The 24,375-nt window shown below is 41.7% G+C and overlaps 1 protein-coding gene across 1 annotated transcript in view; it reads left to right on the top strand.

Moving 5' to 3' along the window:
* The window catches only part of ACTC1 (actin, alpha, cardiac muscle 1), a 5,958-nt gene extending 815 nt beyond the window's left edge, over positions 1–5,143 (top strand). The window contains exons 2-7 of the mRNA XM_011992690.1: positions 519–721; positions 1,826–2,150; positions 2,826–2,987; positions 3,118–3,309; positions 4,079–4,260; positions 4,818–5,143. Of these exons, the coding sequence (XP_011848080.1) occupies positions 593–721; positions 1,826–2,150; positions 2,826–2,987; positions 3,118–3,309; positions 4,079–4,260; positions 4,818–4,961 (1,134 nt within the window). The 5' untranslated portion in view covers positions 519–592 and the 3' untranslated portion in view covers positions 4,962–5,143. The remainder of the gene's footprint in view (positions 1–518; positions 722–1,825; positions 2,151–2,825; positions 2,988–3,117; positions 3,310–4,078; positions 4,261–4,817) is intronic.
* The last annotated feature ends 19,232 nt before the right edge of the window (positions 5,144–24,375 follow it).

Here is a 24,375-nt window from a genome sequence, read left to right as displayed (position 1 = left end):
CTGGCCCGCCCGGCCGGCCCTCAGCCAGCGCCCCGGCTCCTGCCGCTCTACGACTGCCTTTTTTTTTTTTAAGCCCACACTTTTTTATTTGGTTCTAGCTTATTTTGTCCTGGGCGTCGGTCCTCGTAGGACCTCGCAGGGGCTCTAAGAAGGGGAATTTTGTGGCTCCCCAAGGGTCGTGCTTTCCCCTCCACCTGGGGCACAGGCATGGCGATACGGACAGGGCTGGAGATCGTGCTCCCAGTTGGTGAAAAGGAAGAAAGTTAAAGGGCTGGGGAGGACTAAGGGGCTGAGTTTCATGGGTCCCTCCTTGCACCTGGCACCCTAGGTGGAACTCCTGGCCAGGGAGCCTGGGTGGATTCCTCTGGCCTTCTCTGTCCCCAGTCTCTTCCGCGGTTTCTTCCCTCCCTTTTTTGACTCGAGGGGAAGGGAGGTGGCAGGAGTGTTCCCCGCCCAACCCCCTGTCCAGTCCCCACAACCCCCCTTCTACTCTGTCCCCTGCTCTGGGTGCGGAGAAGGCCAGCTGCACAGGCAGCTGAGCGTGGTCCGCCTCTCCTCCTCAACCTGCAGAGCCCCCTGAAGCTGTGCCAAGATGTGTGACGACGAGGAGACCACCGCCCTGGTGTGCGACAACGGCTCTGGGCTGGTGAAGGCCGGCTTTGCGGGCGATGACGCGCCCCGCGCTGTCTTCCCGTCCATCGTGGGCCGCCCGCGGCACCAGGTAAACTTCCCGCGGAGCCCCCAGTCCCACTCGTGACCCCTTCAGTCCAGCGATCTAGGAAATGGCTCTCACCTGACCCTCTTGTTCGATGAACTCTTTAGGCCCAATTTAGAAAAGGCGGATCCACTTCAAATCCAAGCCAAGGCAAGCAATACCCCCCCAAACCCCAACATACTGAGAAATGTACACCTGAGTGGCAGGCCTCTCAAAGGGTGGCACTCCCGGGTGTGAAGGCCACCAGTTTCTCTCCACTTACGGCCTTTTGGACTTTGAGTCCTTAGTGTCTCCTCTGCCTTATACACTTCATTTTCTTCCTTGTCCTCTCTTTTCAGTCCTGTTTAAAACTTCTAACAATATAACCTCTCCCAACCGACCAGGACCCAATCCACATTTCTCTCTCCTGTTCGCAGCCAGTTTACAGGGTTCCCCAAAGGTGTAATCTATCTCCCTCCTGGCTGCTGCATTTTTAGAAGCCAGGCATGACAGAGGCAGCAAGTGCCATGGTGATAGCGACATACCACCTCGTTTATTAAAAGAAATGCCATGCTCTCTGGGTTTGTCACATGCCTGGCCAGACAGGCTGCCAAGGAGAGCTTAGTTCTCAGAGCTGGCGAATGACTCCAGGACAGCTCTGGACAGGCTGAATTTCACTGTTGGAATGAGGATGGCATAGCAGCCCATCATTATGTGTTCACTTGAATGTCAAAATCTTTTTCTTAGGAGAAATACAATGTGTCATTAATTCAGTCATTCCAAAATGCAGTCATCTATATCCCAGTTGACATGGGTGATGAGCTTAATAATTTAATGAAGGCATATGATATTTTTAAGGTGAGGTGAGGCTCTGCTTCTTCAGTGAAATAGCTTCATTCTCTCCTGAGTTCTATTCTCAACAATAGAATTATACATCTTTGGGGGAGTGGGGAGAAGGTAAAAGACTGATTTTTAAATAATTCTTCTAAATTGGGATAAAATCCTACTGCTTATTATTTCTGGTATTTAAATATGTTCCTTGACTTGGGCAGTTAGATATAAATGGACAAGACACTGATTATATTCTTGACATGGCGAGCGCATGATTTTCTCAATTTTTCCTTCTCATAGGGAGTTATGGTGGGTATGGGTCAGAAGGACTCCTATGTAGGTGATGAAGCCCAGAGCAAGCGAGGCATCCTGACCCTGAAGTACCCCATTGAGCACGGTATCATCACCAACTGGGACGACATGGAGAAGATCTGGCACCACACCTTCTACAACGAGCTCCGGGTGGCTCCCGAGGAGCACCCCACCCTGCTCACAGAGGCCCCGCTGAACCCCAAGGCCAACCGGGAGAAGATGACTCAGATCATGTTTGAGACCTTCAATGTCCCTGCCATGTACGTGGCCATCCAGGCAGTGCTATCCCTGTATGCTTCTGGCCGCACCACAGGTATGCAGGGCTCTGGGGACAGTTACTGACTAATCACATTCCCAAGTCACCGACCTTGCTGTGAATCAGATTCCCCAATTGAAAAAGGGATAATTCCTTTCCTCCCATTCCCTAGCAAGGTCTGTGCTAAGAGAGAGAGGCAACAATAGTGCCCTGAGGTTAGATTCAGAGCACACTTACTGTGGGAGCTGATAGCTTGTGGAGTTAGGTCCTTCCCTTATTTAAGGCTCAGCGCAATGTAGCAACTTGGAGTGCAGCAGTCATTGTTATGTGTTTAAACCATCATATCACCTGGGCAAGTATCCCCAAGGAGAATACATTCCCTATGGGGTCTGAGTCAAAAGAGAGAGAAACATGTAAGTTCAATAGGAGCAAAGAAAAACACACTTGGGTGCTTACATAATGTGCTCATGGTTGATAAGAAGGATGGTCATTTGAAAGTGTCCCCAGGAATTTTTTCTACTATAATAGTTAAAAGGATGAGCTGCAGTTTTCTTCAGATTTAGGATCCATGATGCTCATTTTTATTCTTTGTGTGTAAGGAATCTAATTTCATCTGGATCAATGTCCATTGCTAGCATCTCTTAGCCAAGATTGGAAGCAGGCTTTGCCATGGCTAAAGCAGTGGTGTTGTCCTCAGGAATTTACCTTGTTCTTGTCTGCTTCCCTGGGCAGGCATTGTTCTGGACTCTGGGGATGGTGTAACTCACAATGTCCCCATCTACGAGGGCTACGCTTTGCCCCATGCCATCATGCGTCTGGATCTGGCTGGTCGGGACCTCACTGACTACCTCATGAAGATCCTCACTGAGCGTGGCTACTCCTTTGTCACCACTGGTGAGTGTGTGTGTGTCTCATCTGCCACAGTGTGGGTCTGAGGATTCTTCCTCCCTCACTGAATCCACCTACCTCCCGACAATTGACTTCTTGCTGCAGAGCCTGACTGTGATACTCTTTATTTCTGCAGCTGAACGTGAAATTGTCCGTGACATTAAGGAGAAGCTGTGCTATGTCGCCCTGGATTTTGAGAATGAGATGGCCACAGCTGCCTCTTCCTCCTCCCTGGAGAAGAGCTATGAACTGCCTGATGGCCAAGTCATCACTATTGGCAATGAGCGCTTCCGCTGTCCTGAGACGCTGTTCCAGCCCTCCTTCATTGGTGAGTTATAGGGTCTGGTGCAGAGGCACGATTTTCCCTGGAAATCTTAGGGTCTCCCAGAGTGAAATCTAGAAGGCTCAAGAAGCTCTTGAGTTAAAAGAAGTCAAAGTTTGGACTCCCACACAGCTCAACCTCAAGTCCTGGTGGCTCATTAAAGGGAAAGTCTATGTTCTGCTCTAGTGATATAAAGGATGACACACTGAGTTCATCTCAAAATAAAGGATGACACAGAGTAGTAACTGAATATCACATATCTGCAGGAAAAGGGCTATTTCACAAGAGCTGACTTATTCCAGTAAGTTTCATTACCAAGTAGCTGGATTTTCCAAGTTACTCATCATTAAATGCAATAACATTCCTACTCATATTAATAACTGGACACTGGTATGTCAACAAATATCCTTCCTAAGCAATGCTTGCCACGAGGAACTTTGTCAGGATCTGATTTAAGTCCATAAAATCACATTCATTTTAAACATGTATCTTTTCCTTTTCCAATACATCTTCATACATCTGGTAGTTTCAGGAAGTGTTTACACGAAACAGGTGCTAAGTACAGTTGCTCCTTTCTTGGCATTGTATTGTGGATTAACTGTGAGGCACCCATTGCACCCTGCAGTGTGTCTTATAGGGCAACATATGTTTCAGAGACAAATGGTGACAGCTCACCCACACAAAGAAGTCCTGTTCTCTTCCCCCTACCTTGACCCGAAGGCACTGTGATATGTGTGTGTGTGTGTGTGTGTGTGTGTGTGTGACTTGTTCCTAGGTATGGAATCTGCTGGCATCCATGAAACAACTTACAATAGCATCATGAAGTGTGACATTGATATCCGCAAGGACCTGTATGCCAACAATGTCTTATCTGGAGGCACCACTATGTACCCTGGTATTGCTGATCGTATGCAGAAGGAAATCACTGCCCTGGCTCCTAGCACCATGAAGATTAAGGTAAAGAACTTTTGTGAGTGGGAGATCCAAGGCAAGTCTTGGTATTCTAAGCAGAATTACGTTCCTAATTCCTTTTCCCCTCATACTCAGTTTCCTGTCTCCTACAAACTTTACGTATTACTTTTTCTACCACTTTTTCTGATTTTCTTAGCACTTTTCCCAAGATAGGTGACTTCCAAAATGCTTTTAAGCAGTGAATAAAAATAAATCTTTGACCAAAAAAGACACACACACACGCAACAAAATCTTTGAATACATTTTTAAAGCCCCAACTTTTGGGCTAGCCTCCACTATATATTTAGCTTGTTGCCAAATTATACTCTAGATAAATGGAGAAATTCCATTTTAATAATAGAATATATCTTTAATAATAGAAATGATGAAACAGAAGTGAGTTCATATAACTTGATTGGCCACATTATTTTGTGGTATGACATATCCCACATTATAGCGAATTAGTATCTAATGTTTTTTTTCTGTGAACCCTCCCAACATGTTATTTGCTCCCTTGCTTGGAACTTCAGAGTTCACTGGAAGTTTTTGTTTTCTTTCTGCAGATTATTGCTCCCCCTGAGCGTAAATACTCTGTCTGGATTGGGGGCTCCATCCTGGCCTCTCTGTCCACCTTCCAGCAGATGTGGATTAGCAAGCAAGAGTACGATGAGGCAGGCCCTTCCATTGTCCACCGCAAATGCTTCTAAGGTGCCTTCTCTGTCTATCTACCTTCCAGTCAGGATGATGCTATTATGCTTCTTGGAGTCTTCCGAACCACCTTCCCTCATCTTTCATCAATCATTGTACAGTTTGTTTACACACGTGCAATTTGTTTGTGCTTCTAATATTTATTGCTTTATAAATAAACCAGACCAGGACTTGCAACCTATAAAGGCCTCTCATTTGTTTTTGGGGTAGGCATGGGACGGGGCAGGTGTTTGCTTTGACACGCTGAGCATTGTCAGAGTTCAGTACCACAAAATTCATCCAGATGAATTAATATGACAGCTGGGAGTTATAATACTAACTTTTGATTTCATATTTTGAGACAGAATCGTGAATATATTTCATACCTGAAAAGCAGATTAAGGTTTAGTTCCATATAAGTAAGAAAAGCTATTGAATAAGACAATTCTCTAGAATTAGTTGCTGCAGATGCCACTGAAAATTGTTGTTTTAATGTATGTTCCAGTTTTTGTAACCTTGCAGAAAATACACATATATATTGACAGAGAAAGTCAAACATTATTTTAAGTAAATTGGCTTAACTTCTCAATTCTTTGAACTCTTCAGTTGACTTCCTGGGGGCTATGAAAAACATGAAGGTTGGCTGACAGTTGGGCCAGCCACGTGCCATTGCAAATACCCACTAAATGTATCAAGACCATTGTGTGTGTGCAAAACAAACGTGAGGAAGCAGGAGCCAAACACTTCTGCCTCATCAGTGACTAACTTGCGAGACAGAAGCCTTCAATCTCTTCATTTCTTTGAAAACTTGAGATCTTGGGTTGAGTGAACTGAAGGCTGCGAGGTCCTGAGGGAACAAGGGGAGGCGAGAGCCACAGTATTTGCTTTGCTCCGTGTATGGTGGGAAGGCTGCTAGGGGCAGCATTGAAAAGAATTGAATGTGTTCCATCCTCAAGGAGTTCACACACCTACACATAATCCCCTAGTGCGTGTGGGCCTGGAGGCTTTAAGGAGATGTATGTGGGTCTGGGTCTTAAAGAATGGTCAGGAATTCGGGAGGTGAGAAGAGCAGAGAGAACATCTCAGCAGAAGGAAGTGTGGCAGAAGCCAGGATATAAGACATGGGACAGGCTGGTAGGTGCTGATGAATTTTAGAAAATCCATTGGGAAAGGTAGATTTCAACTAGATTGCAGAAGCCTTACAGATTTTTGTTTTCAAATTAATTGCCAGTGAATTGTTAGCATTCACACAAATGTTTAAATGAACTTAATTGAGCTTTATTGATGAGGATTCAAGACACAGAGATTAAGCAACTGGTGCAATGTTATAAACTTTATTAGTGGAATATGCAAGACAGGAACTCGGATTTTCTGACATCTACCCTGATGGTGTCTCTAAAATAATCTTTCTAACTTTAGTTACAGTTTATCAAGGGTAACCCCATTCTATCACATGCCTTTTGAGAATTTGGGTTCAATATTTGCAGTACTCTGGACTCAGCAGACATCTTTAATAAATTGTAACACATTGCCACTGTCATTCAAGGTCATATGTGTGTCTTTATACCCTTTCATACCAAAAATATCTTTTGATCCCTGATTCTGGGTTGGGCATAGTATTAAGGGCAGGAGACACAAAGATGGATGAGAGCACACTTTCTGTGATTAAAAAGCTTAGAGTTTAGAGTTCCGTATGTAGCATGTCCAAAGGGAAGGCCTTCTATGCAATAAAGGCTAAACAATACATTAATTTGTTGGCATTATGTTACAAATACAATATGACTGTATTTCTTTAGATAAGGTGTAAACATTATTGTAGATCCGTTCCCCGCCCCTGCCACCCCATTGTATCCCTATAGCACAGATGAATTGGCTTACAAGCCATGCATGGGGAGGTATGATTTCACTAGTTTTTGTGTCTCTTTCCTCTCTGTGCAATTGAGTGCATAAATATTATGAATTGTATCCTCTGAACACAGTATTAATGCTTTAACTGTAGATGATTGGCTGGGGTATCACCTCTGGTTCTTTCCATTTGTGATTAGAAATGGAGTGGATATTTTTACTTCTATGTAAAAGTAGAAGCTTTGAGAATCAGCTTCTGATATTTGTGTCAGAAGAGGTAAGCACCCAGATTCTTGTTGAATTCTGAGGTCTTCTCATCTCTGCTTGATTATAGGGTATAAAGTATTAGAACAATTGAATCTTAAAAATTGTGCTTAAGGAAGGTACTAAGACAAAAGTGTCTGCTTAAGGTAATCTTCATATGTACACAATACCTAAGATGTGGACAGTGCCTATGTCTTTGGATAAAGTGCAATAAACAAAGAACTATACAAATTACATTTCTTCTTAATTTATAATAAAGTATTGTTTGTAGTTTCTAATACCTCCAAACACCATTTCTTCACTTATTTTGACTAAACAATCGCCATTATGTAAATGTGTTTAAATATTTAAGCAAGTACAGTGGAGAGAAAAGATATTACTGAAGAAAATAAAATATTTCAAGGGGTAGGGCTGACGTATTGCATCCAGAGATACAATGTGAACAATGTGACTGGGTCTCCACCTTTCTTTCCAGTTCTCCCATAGAATTTATTATGGTCTGAATTGTGTTCCCTCAAAACTCATATGAAGCCCTAACTCCCAATATGACTGTATTTGCAGACAAGGCCTTAAGAAAGTGATGAAGGTTAAATGAAGTCATAAGTGTGGGGCCCTAATCCAGTAGGACTGGTGTTCTTCTAAGAGGGAGAAGAGACACCAAGAGTGCGAGCACAGAGGAAAAGCCACGTGAGGGCAGAGCCAGAAGTGGACCCATCTGTAAGCTGAGGAAAGAAGCTTGCTGACACCTTGATCTTAGACATCCAGCCCCCAGAACTGTGAGAAGTAAATGTCTGTTTTTTTAAGCCACTGATATGGTTTGGTTGTGTCCTCACCCAAATCTCATCTTGAATTGTGGTTCCCATAATCCCCACATATCGTGGAGGGACCCAGTGGGAGGTAATTGAATCATGGGGGCGGTTACCCTCATGCTATTCTCATGATAGTGAGTGAGTGCTCATGAGATCTGATAGCTTCATAAGGGGCTTTTCCCCCTTTTTCTCGGCACTTCTCCTTCTGGCCATCACATAGAGAAGGATGTGTTTGCTTCCACTTCCACCATGATTGTAAGTTTCCTGAGACCTCCCCAGCCATGCTGAACTGTGAGTCAATCAAACCTCTTTCCCTTATAAATTGCCCACTCTCAGGTATGTCTTTATTAGCAGCATGAAAACAGACTAATATAGCCACCCAGTCTATGGTATTCTGTTATGGCAGCCTTGGCAGAATAATATACGATTTCTCCACCATCCTATAGGTGATATAGGATTTACCAGCTTAGCAGCCTCTGAGACAAAAGAATACCTTCCCATATAGTACTGGCAGAAGCCCCAGGAAAGAGCCTGAGCCTGGTCAGTCTTAGGAACCGAGTCATACCATTCTTGCCACAGGGGCTGATCAATAACTATTTATCAGGGGAGGGGTGATTCTCCAAAGGAAGAGGACAAAATAGTGCAAACGCCATACCCAATGAGCTAGAGGAGGAGAAAATTCTGGTGGCTTATAGGGGAAGAACTGATTGTTGGATGGCTCCCACCTTCCAGCTCAGGAGTTTTGATTTGGCAGGTCCTGAGAAGGACTTGAGAAGAGCAATGACTTCATGCAAACAAAACTAGGAGACAAGACTGAGAGTTTTTGGATAATATATTCCAGTGTGACCTCAGGACTCAGGAACCCAGTGATCTCTATACGATCAGACTATCTGGATTTTTAAAAGGAAATAATAAGTCAGATTCATTTTATGGTTAATGTGATACAAATGCTATAAATATATACCAGTAACTAATAGGGAAGGAAAAAAATTGGGTCTTTTAGGCCTAAAACAGCAAAAGTTGTCTATGTTCACCTTAAGGTCTTCCAGGCTCATTATACAAGAAATCTCTCTTCCAAGCAGAGCTTCTCTGGCTGTTGCTATGGTAACCAAACTCATGGTAGGAAGACATCCAAAACAAAGCTCCTGGGGAGGTTGCAAAAGTACACCTCTGGTCACTGATGAACTTGATGTTAGGAGCCATTCTTTGAAGTTCATTCATTAGCCCTGGGTGCAATAGATGCAAGAAAGGTTGACTCGGAGGATAAAGAGCTTCATTTCAACTATAGTTCTCTGAGTTCTTGTGGTTCTGGGCTGCCTTCCCTCCCTGGTTGAGGCTGGAAGTGAATGGGAGCTGGGTCAGCTGAGAGTTAAGCAGGAGTGGCCCTGCATGTCCTTCAGCATCATTGTCTGCTTATTTTCCTGCATTGTTTTACTGTAACTTTCATGGAAGTCAGGACTAAAGAGAGGAGACAGAAAGAAAACGACCCCAAGGGAAGGCTGAAGTAAAGCAGAAAGAGGGCTTAAATAGTAGATGAGATGCAAACTCTAGAGTTAACTGTAAGCAAGGAATTGGGTCAACAGGGTAAGTGTTTAACACAGGAAGATGACTTTGGAACTATTACTGCAAGTGGCCTGGAGGCATCATGGAGGTCAGGATATGGTAAAACAGGCATCATGTAGGAAATTTAAGAGCAAATCTGCCATAGGCAAAATAGTATTCTCCTAAGGCCTCTTGAACTCTAGGATATACACGTTAGACTTCTTTTCCAGTGTCTTCCACCAAATGCTGGCCATCTGGGACATTCTCCCTATCACTCCAGTTACAAATTGAAACTTACCTGTTATATTAGTCAATTCTCACATTGTTATGAAGAAATACCTGAGACTGGGTAGTTTATAAAGAAAAGATGCTTGATTGACTCATGGTTCTGCAGACTGTAAAAGAAGCATAGTAGCTTCTGCCTCTGAGGAGGCCTCAGGAAGCTTCCAATCATGACAGAAGGCAAAAGGGGAGTGAGGCATCTCACATGGTGGGAGCAGGAGCCAGGGGCAGGGAGGGGCCACACACTTTTAAATGACCAGATCTCGTGAGAACTCAGTCACTAACGTGAGGACACTACCAAGGGAATGGTGCCAAACCATTCATGAGAAATTTGCCTCCATGATCAAATCACCTCCCACCAGGCCCTCCAACATTAGGGATTACAATTCAACATAAGATTTGGTGGGGACACAGATCCAAACCATATCATCCATCGTTTACCTGCACCCTTAAAAGAGCAGACTGTGCCAATTAAGCAATCTGTTACCTAAACTATGTTCCCAAGGGAATGCTCGAACAGATCTCCTTGCCAGAACACAAGCATAATTTAACAAAAGTTTTCTACATATAGTTTTTTATTAGATTGCCCAAAGGATTGATGTTGCATGGGCGTTGGGTCAAAAAGATTTGAGTTTAAATCCTAGTTCTGCCACTGATGAGTTGAGCGGTCTTTAAATCACCTAGCTTCTTCAGGAAAGAAGAGCTAATTAAAATCATGTTCTCAGAGTTGTCATGAGAATGGAACAAAATGTGCTTAAGACACTCAGTACCATGCCCAGTACAAGCTGAATTATTTCAACTAGTTAACTCTCCTTCCTTCCCCATTTCCCTCTTTTTAGCATGAACTTTGGAGACTGGGTTCGGAGGTGATGGAGAGGGGCAGAGGTGGGCTACAGAAGTCTCTTCAAATCACATTGTTATGGTTTCTCTATATTGAGTTTCTCTTGAGAATAGGAAAAATGAATAGGAAACATGAAGGAATAGAAAGCTGAGTCGGGAGAAAACCATTAAAGGGCATTTATAACAGGATGTGAAGGAAGGCAAAGAGGAACACAAAGTCTCTTTCTTGGAGACCTGAAGACAAATTACAGAGAGTCATAGTGTGGGCAGGAGGAGCAGCAGCTATGTGTGTGCACGTGAGTGTGTGCTCCCACACATAATACAGGTGAGAACAATGAACAGAGGGTTGGGCTGATGGCCATGCGAAAAGGATTTGCCCGCTGTTTTTCTTTGCTCTTCAACTCCCATTATTCTCCCCATCCCCTTTTCTCATCCACATTCAAGAGTCTGGCCTTTCTTCTTTTCCCTTTGTATCTATGGAATCAGCATAGATGGACAAGTAGATTCACTATTGTCTAAATAAGTTGACATGAGAGAATTTGATTCCACAAGCCAAGACTTCCAACTAACTCCTTTCCCTGCCAGCCGGATCTGTACAGGAGCAGGCACTTAGGGAGAAACACTGTACCCACTCCTACTCCCACTCAACTCCCTGGCTTTGTGCCATGCCTCTGCCTCATGGAATTTCTTCTGTGTTTTTAGGGATTTGGGTTTCATGTTCTTTGGCTCTAGATCCTGGTCAATGCTCTCAGTCTCGAGGAACAGAACTCTCCTCAAACGAGGGAGTTAAGTTAGGAAAGGAGTTTATTAAAGAGATATAGAGGAACTCCTAAAATCTGAGGATATAGAGTTAGACTTCATAGGAAATGGGAATTTAGAACTGCAAAACCATCAAGAACAGCAGGCATTCTGAATTCTCTATCTCTTCAGTTCCCCCTTATAAATGAACTGTACCCATCTCTCCCACACAGATTTACTCATGTAACTCCTCCTGAAGGAATGGCCCTAGGCAAACAAGTTTGTTTCATGAATGGCCCCAGGACTAATGGAACCAGAGGGGAATATGTCTGACATGAGGACTTGTATAGCTAAGCACCAGCAACCAATCAGACATTTTTTTCTCTCTTTAGCTGGAACTAAGAAGCACAGGTGGTGCTGTTAGTTCTTTGTGGTCTCTGGAACTGACACATAGCAGATGGTGGCCAAGATGGGTTGAGAAAGCAAAGAAGGCAAAAAGTTGCCAAGAGAAATAAGAACATGGAGCTGCTACAGCTCAGGGAAAAAACAAGAATGCCTGAACGTACCTCTTGAGTAACAGTTGTATGTGCATGTGGATAAGTTGTTCCTGTATTATGCAGGCATTTTGGTGGAACACCACCTACATGTATATTATATCTGTTTTCCTTTAACTCTGGGAAGTATTAGAAACATATTCAAAGTTCAGTTTGAATAGAGAACAGCCTACATGATCACACCTACTGGAGTCTGCATTATACTTCAAATGAATGAAATGACTAGGTAGGATTTTAGACATCTTCAAACAAGTGGGAAGGATTAGGGTACAGTGGATAAGGGCTGTCATCTAAAATACCACCAGGATGGCTACATAGTAGAAAGGAGAGCTTTATTGCAGATGTCAGTTTGCAAACCAGGAAGAAATAGACTCCAGTCTGGAACAAAGGTACTCTGTCTTCGAGGAAGGAAAGGGCAAGTTGGGTTTTATGACCCACACAGTCCATATTACACAACCATGTCATACACATTTAGCAGGTGTGTGGGGAAGCTATCTATATTTATGAGGGGAGCCAAGATATGCACAATGGGTAAACACATATGTAACATACATCCCATGTTCACTTTGGGGCAGGGTTTTAGCATTAAAATGAAGTGAAATTTGGCTATTTACACCAAAAGGTGAACTATAGGACACAAAGACAGTTTGCATATAACCTTTATATGCTGGCAGAAACTGGTTTATGGTCTGCAGTTGAAAAGGATGTTTATAAGGCTGGTCCTTTGCCCCGTCAGAGTTGTAGTGATCTGGGTTGTAAATCAGTTAGGAGAGGTCTGGTAGCTCTTATTATTAGGGAGTTTAGCAAGCTGTAGCCAAATTCTACCAGATCAGACTGAAACTATTCCCAAAAATGGAGGAAGAAGAGCTCCTCCCTAACTCATTCTGTGAAGCTAGCACCACCCTGATACCAAAATCTGGCAAAGACACACGAAAAAATAAAACTACAAGCCAGTATCCCCACTAAACATAGATGCAAAAATCCTCAGCAAAATACTACCAAATCCAACAGCACATCAAAAAGTTAATTCCCCATGATCAAGTAGGCTTCATTCTCGGGATGCAAGGTTGGTTCAACACAGGCAAATCAATAAATGTGATTCACTACATATACAGAATTAAAATAAAAAATCATAAGATCATCTCAATAGATTAAAAAAAAGCTTTCAGTAAAATATAAAATCCCTTCATGACTAAAAACCCTCCAGAAACTAGGCACTGAAGGAACACACCTCAAAATACTAAGAGCCATCAATGACAAACCCACAGCCAATATCATACTGAATGGGCAAAAATTGAAAGCATTTCCCCTTGAGAACTAAAACAAGACAAGAATGCCTACTTTCACAATTCCTATTATTCAACATAGTACTGGAAGTCCTAGCCAGAGCAATTAGGCAACAGAAAGAAATAAAAGACATCCAAATAGGAAAAGAAGAAGCTAAACGATCTCTCTTCATAGGTGATATGATTCTATACCTCGAAAACCCCAAAGATTCCACCAAAAGGCTCCTGGAACTGATAAACAACTTTGGTAAAGTTTCAGGATATAAACTCAATGTATAAAAATCAGTTTGATTTCTACACACCAATAACAGCCAGGTCAAGAGCCAAATCAAGAATATGATCCCATGCACAATGGTCACAAAAAATTAAAATACCTAGGAATACATCTAAACAAAGAGATGAAAGTTTTCTAAAAGGAGAACTACAAAACACTACTGAAAAAAAAATCATAGATTACACAAACAAGTGGAAAACATTCCATACTCATGGATTGGAAGAATCAATATTGTTATCATACTACCCAAAGCAATCTACAGATTCAGTGCTATTCCTATCAAATCACCAGTGCCATTTTTTCACAGAAAGAGAAAACACTATTCTAAACTTCATGTGGAACCAAAAGAGATCCTGAACAGCCAAAGCAATCCTAAGCAAAAAGAACAAAGCTGGAGGCATCACATTACCAGACTTCAAATTATACTCTAAGGCTACAGTAATCAAAACAGCATGGTACTGGTACAAAAACAGACACATAGGGCAATGGAACAGAATGGAGAACCCAGAAATAAAGCTGTACACCTACAGCCACCTGATCTTTGACAAAGTCGACTAAAATAAGCAATAGGAAAAGGACTCTCTATTCAATAAATGATGCTGAGATAGCTGGCTAGTCATGTGCAGAAGAATAAAATTGAACCCATACCTTTCACCATATATAAAAATTAACTCAAGATGGATTAAAGATTTAAATGTAAGACCTCAAAATACGAATATCCTAGAGGAAAACCTAGGAAACACCATTCTGGACATTGGTCTTGGGAAATAATTTATAACTAAGTCCTCAAAAGCAATAGCAACAAAAACAATGATGAGTGGGACCTAATTACATTAAAGAGTTTCTGCACAGCAAAGAAACTATCAACAGAGTAAACAGACAACCTACCAGATAGGAAAAAATATTCTTAAACTATGCATCCAACAAAGGTCTAATATCTAGACTACATAAAGAACTTAAACAATTGAAGAAGCAAAAAACAAATAATCCTATTAAAAATGGGCAAAAGACATGAACAGACACTTCTCAAAAGAAGGCACACAAGCAGCTAACAAACATATGAAAAAATGCTCAACATCACTAATCATCAGGGAACTACAAATCAAAACCATAATGAGATACCATTTCACACCAGTCAGAATGGCTATTAGTAAAAAGTCAAAAGTTACAGATGCTGGTGAGGCTTCAGAGAAAAGGGAGCACTTGTACACTGCTGATGGGAATGTATATTAGTTCAGTCACTGCAGAAAGCAGTTTGGAGATTTCTCAAAGAACTTACAACAGAACTACCATTTGATCTACCAATCTTATTACTGGGTATATATCCAAAAGAAAATAAGTCATTCTACCAAAAGGATACATGCATGCATATGTTCATCACAGAACTATTCACAATAGCAAAGACATGGAATCAACCCAGATGTCCATCAATGACAGATTTGATAAAGAAAATGTGGCATATATATGTCATGGAATACTACTCACCCATAAAAAAGAATGAGATAATGTCCTTTGCAGCAACATGGATGCAGCTGGAGGCCATTATCCTAAGTGAATTAACGCAGGAACAGAAAATCAAATACTCCCTGTTCTCAACAACATTGCACACTCATACACATAAGGATGTCAACAAAAGACACTGGGAACTACTAGAAGAGAGAGGGAGGGAGAAAAGAAGGGAGGGAGGGGAGATCATTTGAAAAACAGTCAGATACTATGCACAACCTGAGTGACAGGATGAATTGTACCCCAAATCTCAGCACTACACAATATATGCAAGTAACAAACCTGCACATGTATCCCCTGAATCTAAAATAAAAGTTGAAACTATATTTTTAAAAAGTAATACAGATTGTTAGAATTCAGAGGTGAAATCTCATTTAGAAAGTAGAGAACAGATAAAAATAATGTTTAAAAATATAGTAAAATTTTTATATAAATAAAATTATATAATGTATATATGTTTATATTTACATGTAAAATGTATACACTTATAAATTTATATAAATAAAATACTTTATAATCACATTACTATATTTAAATATATTTATATGCTGTATACATAATACATATTACAATGTACATACACGTGTGTGTGTGTGTGTGTGATGTGCAAGAATTTGAAAGACAAGTGTGGAAATTTGGATTTGATATGAGAGAATATGTGCTTTTACTCAGGAAATGATGACATTTTCTGAGAAGAGAAATGGCCCACTGGAATGATGTTTAAAGAAGGCAAATTCTGGCATTTGTGTCCAGAATGGTTTAGTTAGTGGAGATCCTTATGGGAACAGTGTAGTCCAAGAGCAACTAGACAATTTAGGTAGCACATACTCTAAAGACCAACAACGTAGAGCCAGATTCTTCTTTGTCTTCCAAAGGAGAGATTGATCTAAATCAATTTATGAAGCAAGAAAGTGTGACTACATGATACAGGGTTTAAAGAGCTCCATTAATAATTACCATGGCCTTACACCCCAGGGTCTATTCAAGAAATCTAAACTGGCTTTCTGAGTTCTCAGTTTAGAAAGGACTTTTCACACCATTTGAGTCTCTCTTTGAAATTGAAGGAACTTATTTTAAAACTGTATAAATCTTACAATAAAGAGTAGCCAGATTCCCTTTTATATCCATTACCCTAGAGTGTCAATTCCATTGTGTTATAATAACTGGTTTGATTTTAATATATAAAAGGGAGCTCCATCATTGAAATATATTATAAGGATCCTAGTTTTTAAAAAGAAAACTGTAGGTTGGTAGGGATGGAGTATTCACCAGGAAGAACTTGATGAGTATTTGCTCTAAATATACATCTTAATAGGGAAGATCTAAAAAATAATATATATATTTAAACTGGAAGAGAATGAAGCATGATACAAAGAATTTAAAAATCAATTGCAGGGCCAGGCATGGTGGCTCACACCTGTAATCCCAGCACTTTGGGAAGCCAAGGTGGGAAGATCACTTGAGTCCAGAAGTTCAAGACCAGCCTGGGCAACATGGTGAGACCTTGCCTCACCCTCTACAAAAATAAAAAATAAAAAATTTGGCTAGGCATGGTGGGGCGTGCCTGTGGTCTCAGCTACAGGAGGCTGAGGTGGGAGGATCCCTTGAGCCTGTGAGGTGGAGGTTGCAGTTAACCAATATTGCACCACTGCACTCCATCCTGGACTACAGAGTAAGACTCTACCTTTAAAAAAAAAAAAAAAAAAAGGGAAAAAAATCCACTTCAATAGTTAAATGTTGCTTTGAAATCTCCATCAACCAGGGTTCACACAGAATTAGAGTGACCAGGTGCAGGGCCCCTGCAGACGGGAAGCATGAATGAAAAATAAACTGCTGCCATATTAACCACTGAGGCTGTGTTCGTTACCACTGTGTGACCTAGCCTATTCTCACTGTTATCCTCAGCTTTAGCTATTCACCTCCCCAAGATTTCACTTTTCATTAGGGCTCTTAGGTGATTTTATGCCAGCTGAATAATATATTTAAAATAATAAATGTGACTGGGCACGGTGGTTCACGCCTGTAATCCTAGCACTTTGGGAGGCGGGCGGATCACTTGAGGTCAGGAGTTCGAGAGCAGCCTGGTCAATATGGCGAAACTCCGTTTCTACTAAAAATACAAAAATTAAGCAGACATGGTGGCACGTGTCTGTAATCCCAGGTACTCTCGAAGGAGGCTGAGGGGCAGGAAAATCACTTGAACCCAGGAGGTGGAGATTGCAGTGATCCAAGATCGCACCACTGCACTCCAGCTTGGCGAGAGAGCAAGACTCCGTCTCAAAAACAAAAACAAAACCCAAAAATTAGCCAGGCATGGTGGCGCATACCTGTAATCAAAGCTACTTGGGAGGCTCAGGCAGGAGAATGCTTGAACCCGGGAGGCGGAAGTTGCAGTGAGCCAATATCACGCCATTGCACTCCAGCCTGGGTGACAGAATGAGACTCCATCTCAAACAATAATAATAATAAAAATAATAATAATAACGTTATCCAGAATTTCTATTTCACTGAAGAGGGTTGTTCAATGTATCCAAAGTGACATGCTGTCAAAAATAGAAGTCTCTTACTGGGTAAAGTTATGCCATTTTTTGGAGGGAGGGGAGTTCAATTTTCCTTTGGCATATGAATGAAATAGAAAATATATTTAAATTTACTCTAGTTACATTTTGTTACTTCAACATATATGATGCTACTAAAGTCAAAATGAAGGATTTTTTTTTTTTTTTTTTTGCTGTGTACTTTGCTTTAGTCCATGGCTAAAGTTCATATCCTAACCTTTAAAACTTTAAAACATTAATAATTTACACACTGTACAATTCACTCATTTAGAGCATACAATTCAATTGCTTTTGGTATATTCACAGATAAATGCAACCAACCATTAGCACAGTCAATTTCAGAACATTTTTATCACCCCCCCCCAAAAAAACTTTGTATTCTTTAGCTAATACTCTCCTGTCCCCCTACCTAGAAGGACTTTGGTGGGATGTTCTGGTTGCATTACCTTCTTTCCAGGGAAGACTAAAAATACGACTTTCGTTTTAATAAAAATGGTGGATTTTGTCTTCTATGGCAAGGAAAACAATCAGAGCCTTTGCCTACGTGATTCCGTGTTGAGTTCTTTCCTCCTGTCAAAAGATGAAATTTGAACAAATTGAGTTTAGTGACAGAATTGGCTTTTATTAGTAATTCACGAATCAGGCAGCACTCCATCTATGAAACTTACAGGTGCTCTGATGAGCTGAACAAAGGAGGTGAACTTTATAGGCAGAAAAGCCTGAAGAAAGCAGACATAGGGAATAAAACACAGATCACTCATTGCAAAGCTACTTTCTTTATGGGGTCAGAGCAGAGGAGACTTTCTTATCATGCCAGCTCAGGTTGACTGGATCCCTTTGGACTGCTGATCTGAATCCCCTGTTTTCCTGAAAAATGGGCCTGTTTGTAAGTTCAGTGATTACGTAGCAACCAGCACAAGTGACTCACTCGATTCTGATTTGGGCTGGTGTCTTGGGGTCTAGAGCAGAACTTCAGTCCAAAACCACGGTGTCCCATACATTTTATTTAATACTCCTTCCAACAGAGAATGTTATTTGCCAGAAAAGACTTCTCGAGAAACCTCATCTAAGTTGACATCAACTCCACCCTGCTATGTTATCTGGGTTTGCCTCCTTCACAGCATGTGTCACATAATTTTCTTTTTTAACTTAACTTTATTGAAGTGTAATTTACACACAATAAAATGTGTTCATTATAAGTACGCAATTCAATGAGTTTTGACAAATATATAAAACTTCCATCCCAATCAAAATGTAGTACATTCTAAATCACCTCCCCATATTTCCTCCCGATCCTCCAAATTCAATCTTCTGTACCTTAACCCCAGACAATCCTCTATCACTATAGATTAATCTCGTCTGCTCTGGCATTTCGTATTAACCATAATTCAAGCTATTTGATTGCTTATCTATTTTGTTTTTGTCTCTACTACTGGCCTTTTTTTTTCACACCATGGTTTTCTAGCACAGAGTGTCTAGTACAGAGCCAGGCAGTGCCAGAGTGAATGAATCCGAAATTCTGTTTATCAGCTTTGATTTTAACAATAAAAGCATCTATACATTTGAAGGTAACAGTGGGGACTTTATTGTGAGGGTTAACACACAGGAACCTCTTACATCTGCCTTCTTTGCCCTCACCTTTGTCATCACAGCAGTGTCAAAAACAGTCTTAAATAAGGAAAGATGTCATGACAGGGGTCACACTCTCTTTTACCTTCGGCCACAATGTGTTATCATTTTAAACAAACGTGTTGAAATAGTTTCATTTAATTGTAATGTTTTAAAACTTTGACCTTTCAACTTAGTAGGATAAAGACGTTTCTAACGGCATCTTGCAAATCATAATGGGACAGGAGATCAACTCAAAGCACATCCCACTTCTGAAAACATACTCAAGATGCATGTGTTCTTCCTGCAGTGTCAGCTCTGTTAATTTTTTTTTTTTTTTTTGAGATGGAGCCTCGTTCTGTTGCCCAGGCTGGAGTGTGGTGGTGCAATCTCTGCTCACTGCAACCTCCCCCTCCCAGGTCCAGGGGATTCTCCTGCCTCAGCCTCCCGAGTAGCTGGGACTACAGGTGTGCACCACCACACCTGGCTAATTTTTGTATTTTTAGTAGAGACGGGGTTTCACCATATTGGCCAGGCCGGTCTCGAACTCCTGACCTCGTGATCTGCCTGCCTCGGCCTTCCAAAGTGCTGGGATTACAGGCGTGAGCCACTCTGCCCGGATGAGCTCTGTTAATTTTTGATAAAAGATTTTTCTTACTATAATATCATCAAACCTTGAATGATATCTATAACTGCTTTTCTCCAAAAGTATTTGAAGCCTGTGAACTGGCAGGTCTCTTTCACGCCTGGGGGAGGGAGGGCTCAGTTGGGCATGCCTCCTTCACAGGTGGAGAAGCTGAGGTGGAGTGTCCCTGGTATGGAGTGATTTTCCTCGCTTCCTTTGCATGTCTTCATTTCCGGCATGGCGGTCTGTGCATTCCCCTTCAGCTGAAGTTCTAAATCTCTTTTTCTCTCAACTATCTAGGACACATGAGAATTAACCTACTCATGTAGATTACAGGGCCCAGCCCTCATTAACCTTAATATTGAAAGAAATACAGCTTTTGCCTTTGGAGAAGTGGAACTGCCCTTTCACTCAGCACATCTCCCATGGGCTGAGGAGATGGGGTTTTTAGGGAGTAGTTCATCCAACACCAACTTTTGTTTCCAGTTGGTGAAAACATCACATATATAATACCTCTGGGATTTATGGATCCCTTTCTAAAGCATTTAAAATTACATGCCTGAGGTTCTTTTATAGTAGATCGAAGTGCTGTCTATTCTGTATTTTCTTTATGTCTTTTGAATGAATAATTGGGTCCTGAAATTCTCATCTTCCTTCCTAGCAGGTAGTAGATTGCTATTTGTTGAGGGACTGAACAGCTGACCCTTCATTCTTTTTTTTTTTTTTTTTTTTTTTTTTTTGAGACGGAGTCTCGCTCTGTTGCCCAGACTGGAGTGCAGTGGCCGGATCCCCCTTCATTCTTAAACACTGAAGTCGAATGAACTCTAGACCTCTTCTTTTCCAGGGATCAGGCTCTCTGTCTGTGCCCTGCTTTTCTAGTCTGATCTTTGCTTTAATGGGATTTAAGTGCTGAGCGAATCTCAGCCACGTCCTTATCCCTCCTCTTTGGTAGGTGTTGCTTTTGTCAATGACATTGGGTTTAGGAGGAGAGTCACCATATGGGGGGGTTGGGAAGGGTAAGAGGGGACAGGATGTAAATTCATAACCTGGGCAAGTTGGAGAAATAAATTTCAGAGATGGCAAAACCAGGAAGGGTGACTGGGAGTGAGGAGGGGCAGGCAGGGGGAATAAAAGCTTCTCAGAAGCAGACCAGGCTACAAACTCAAGCTGGTAGGACAGTGTCTAAAAGCAATGAGTCTGTTTAAGAAAGGTTGGGCAACTGGGCCTTGTACACACAAGTGGTAGCCTGTGAAACACTCTCATTTTGGTAAGCCCTGATGACACTTGCCCCGCAAGATAAGGAGCAGATCCTCCCAAGAAGGCTGGTGAAATTTCCATGACTGTTCATTCTCTCTCTCTCTTTTTTTATTTATTTTTTTTAATTTTTGAGACAGTCTTGCTATGTCGCCCAGGCTGGAGTGCAGTGGTGTGACCTCAGCTCACTGCAACCTCCGCCTCCCTCCTGAGTTCAAGCGATTCTCCGGCTTCAGCCTCCCGAGTAGCTGGGACTACAGGCCTGCACCACTATGCCTGGCTAGTTTTTGTATTTTTAGTAGAGATAGGTTTTCACCATATTGGCCAGGCTGGTCTTGAACTCCTGACCTCAAGTGATCTGCCTGCCTTGGCCTCCCTAAATGCTGGGATTAGAGGCATGAGTCACCGCACCTGGCCCATGACTGTTCATTCTCTTTCATTTCTCTTCAAACAGCCAATTCTCATCTTTTGACCTAGGCCAGCAGGCACATATTGAAATATTCAATTCAATTGGCCACCAGAATGATTTGACACTATTAAGATCTATGTTTTTAAAACTATAGGTCACACAAGCCTGGACATCAGTTGAGTAGGGTCCAACAGCATTTTAAAAAAGTAACCAAGCAGGGAAGAGAGTAGGAGACATCAGTGTATATTGTAATTAGCGAGGGTAAAGATTTTGTGGGACCTTGTTTTAGTTTATATGCATAGTATGAGGTTACAACATAAAATGTCTTTGTGGATCATGGTGGAAAAAAGTTTGAACGTTATGGGTTTACAACAATCATTTTTGAGATATTTTTTGTTGTTGTTGTTTTTCTTTTTTGAGACAGAGACCCTCTCTGTTGCCCAAACTGAAGTGCAGTGAATAACTCACTACAGCCTCCAACTCCTAGGTTCAAGTGATCCTCCTGCATCAGCCTCCTGAGTAGCTGGGACTACAGGTACACATCACCATGCCTGGCTAATTTTTTAAATTTTCTGTAGAGACAGGGTCTTGCTAGGCCCAGGCTGGTCCTGAACTCCTGGCCTAAGCAATCCTCCCACCTTCGCCTCCCAAAGTGATGGGATTACAGGTGTAAGCCACCAAGCCCAACCCAGATATTCCTTAAGAAACTTTTTATTAGGAAAATGTTCAAACATACATAAAAGTAGCAGCAATAGTAAAATGGACCCAGCTGTATCCTCATCCAGTTTCCAAATTGTCTTTTGTAAATCCCAATAATCCCATTCATTTCCTTCAGCAATTTATTTTTATTATTTCTTTGCTCCATCCTACCAAGAGCAGGGAGATTTCCAGCAGAATCAATGTAATCTTTCCTGATGGAGTTGTGAATACACTTACCTGGGAGTCTTCCTGAAAGGCCTCAGGAAGCTGCTGAGAAAAACAAGTTGCTTCCACGGGCTCTGCGCCTTTTGTGAAAGAGACAGTCAGATTATTTGATGGAGTTCAAAATTTCCCCTTCCCCATTCCACTTTGCCTCATTTCATTTGGAAACAATGGAAGTGGACAACAGGGAAAAGTACAGCTGGGTGCGATCTGAGAACATCTAGCCTAACCCCTTGGTTTTACAGATGAAGAAACTGAACTCTAGGTGTGGAAACTGAGTTTTCTAAGAGAGCTTCCCATTTAAAGCTGTCTCTAACAGCTCCCATAAGTATCAGGAGTCTGGCGTGGGGATCGCTGTCACAGACAGGAAACCAGTATACAAGGAATCAAGCACATCTCCCAGAGCCTCTGACAGCATCATCAGTGAATCAGGAGTAAACACGATGGCTCCCTCCTTCCCTCTCAGTACTTTGCTTTTTAGGGTTGCACCAAGTGAGCCATGGTTTGAACACAGTGTGTATGTGTTGTAAGACACCAGTGTATATTGTAATTAGTGAGGGTAAAGATTTTGTGGGACCCTGTTTTAGTTTATATGCATAGTATGAGGTTACAACATAAAATATCTTTTTGTGGATCATGGTGAAAAAAAGTTTGAACGTCATGGGTTTACAACAATCATTTTTGAGATATTCATTTTTTTTTCTTTTTTGAGACAGAGACCCTCTCTGTTGCCCAAGCTGGAGTACAGTTGTGGGGGGAGATGGAACAGAGTGGGGAGTCACCAATGTCCCTGTGGTCCTGCCTTTTTCTCCAAGGCCACTTCAACCAGCCCAGCAGCTTTATCAGTATTGTCCCATCCACTTCTGTTTGCTCAGTTCTTTTCTTGCTCCACTGGGTAGCACTGCCCAGCATATTCCCCAGAATGGCTCTAGGTGGTTTCAGAAGTTATAGGAGTTGGTCATCATTTCATAAATGCCAGCTTCATGTGCAGTGTGGAATTTGAACTAGAGAGTGGACTCCCAGAGAGAAAAAACTAAATTGAATTAAACAACAACCTCATGACATTAGAGACATCATTTGTACCCCTATGTAAGGAGATAATGCATGTAAGCCTAAAGATTCATGTAGAGTCTATGAACACAGAGGAAACAGTCAACAACTGGTAGGCATTTCAAACCACTCTTAAGCTTTTAAACAATTACTCTCACTCATCCTCATTCTTTTTTGTCCTTCATGACTTGCCCCTTCCAACTCTAAAAAGAAAATTGAAGCCAGCACCTTCAGTTTCTCACACTATGCAGGTTCAAGTCTTCCTATTAGAAACCACTCTGCCTAAACTCCACATTCCATTCTAGCCACTGCTCTCTTTCTCTTTTTCATAGCCAACCCCCTCAAAAGGCCTGCTACCTTTCTCTTACTGCCCAGGCATTTCTCAGCCCACTCTGCTTTGCCACTTTATTCCGGCAACATAGCTCTTGTGAAGGTTTCTGATGATCTTCATGTTGCTTTTTTCAATCTTCACCACAGCTCACCACTGCCTCTTGTTGAAACATCCTGTTTTCTGGCTACTTTCTCCTGCTGTTTCTTCAACCTCTAGCTTTTCTGTATCCTTTGTTTCCATCTTCCATCTCCCAGCCTATGGCATAGGCCATATTCTCACGCCATAGTCTCTCCCTAAGTTTGTTTACCAATGCTCCTGTTTTTAAATATCACTTTATACTTTAATCTTTTATATTCAGTTGTCTCCTTGAATCTCCACTTGCATGTCTCAAATGCACTTTAAATTCAACTTGTCCAAAACTAAATTCAAAATCTTATCCCCAAACCTAGTCTTCTTCCAGTGTTCCTCATATCTCTGAAACAGCAACTGTCCATACAATCATGCAAGGAACTCATCTTTGCCCCCTTTTGCCCATCACTTCCTCATGACCAATCTATCACCGAGTCCTTTGCAATGTAATTCTAAAAATCTCTGGATTCTGTCACATGAATTTCATCTCCTCTTCTTTTTTCTCCCTCATTTCCCCAGTCCTAGTCTCAACCAGACTCCTGCAATAACTCCCACATATCTCCTCTTGCCCCTCCAGCCCTCCAGTCCGCTCCCTCTTCACTGTATTAA

Source organism: Mandrillus leucophaeus, unplaced genomic scaffold, assembly GCF_000951045.1.
Source record: "Mandrillus leucophaeus isolate KB7577 unplaced genomic scaffold, Mleu.le_1.0 Scaffold417, whole genome shotgun sequence".
Lineage (NCBI taxonomy): Eukaryota > Metazoa > Chordata > Mammalia > Primates > Cercopithecidae > Mandrillus > Mandrillus leucophaeus.
Note: the sequence above shows the minus strand (reverse complement) of the source record. Positions and strands in the feature narration are given on the sequence as shown.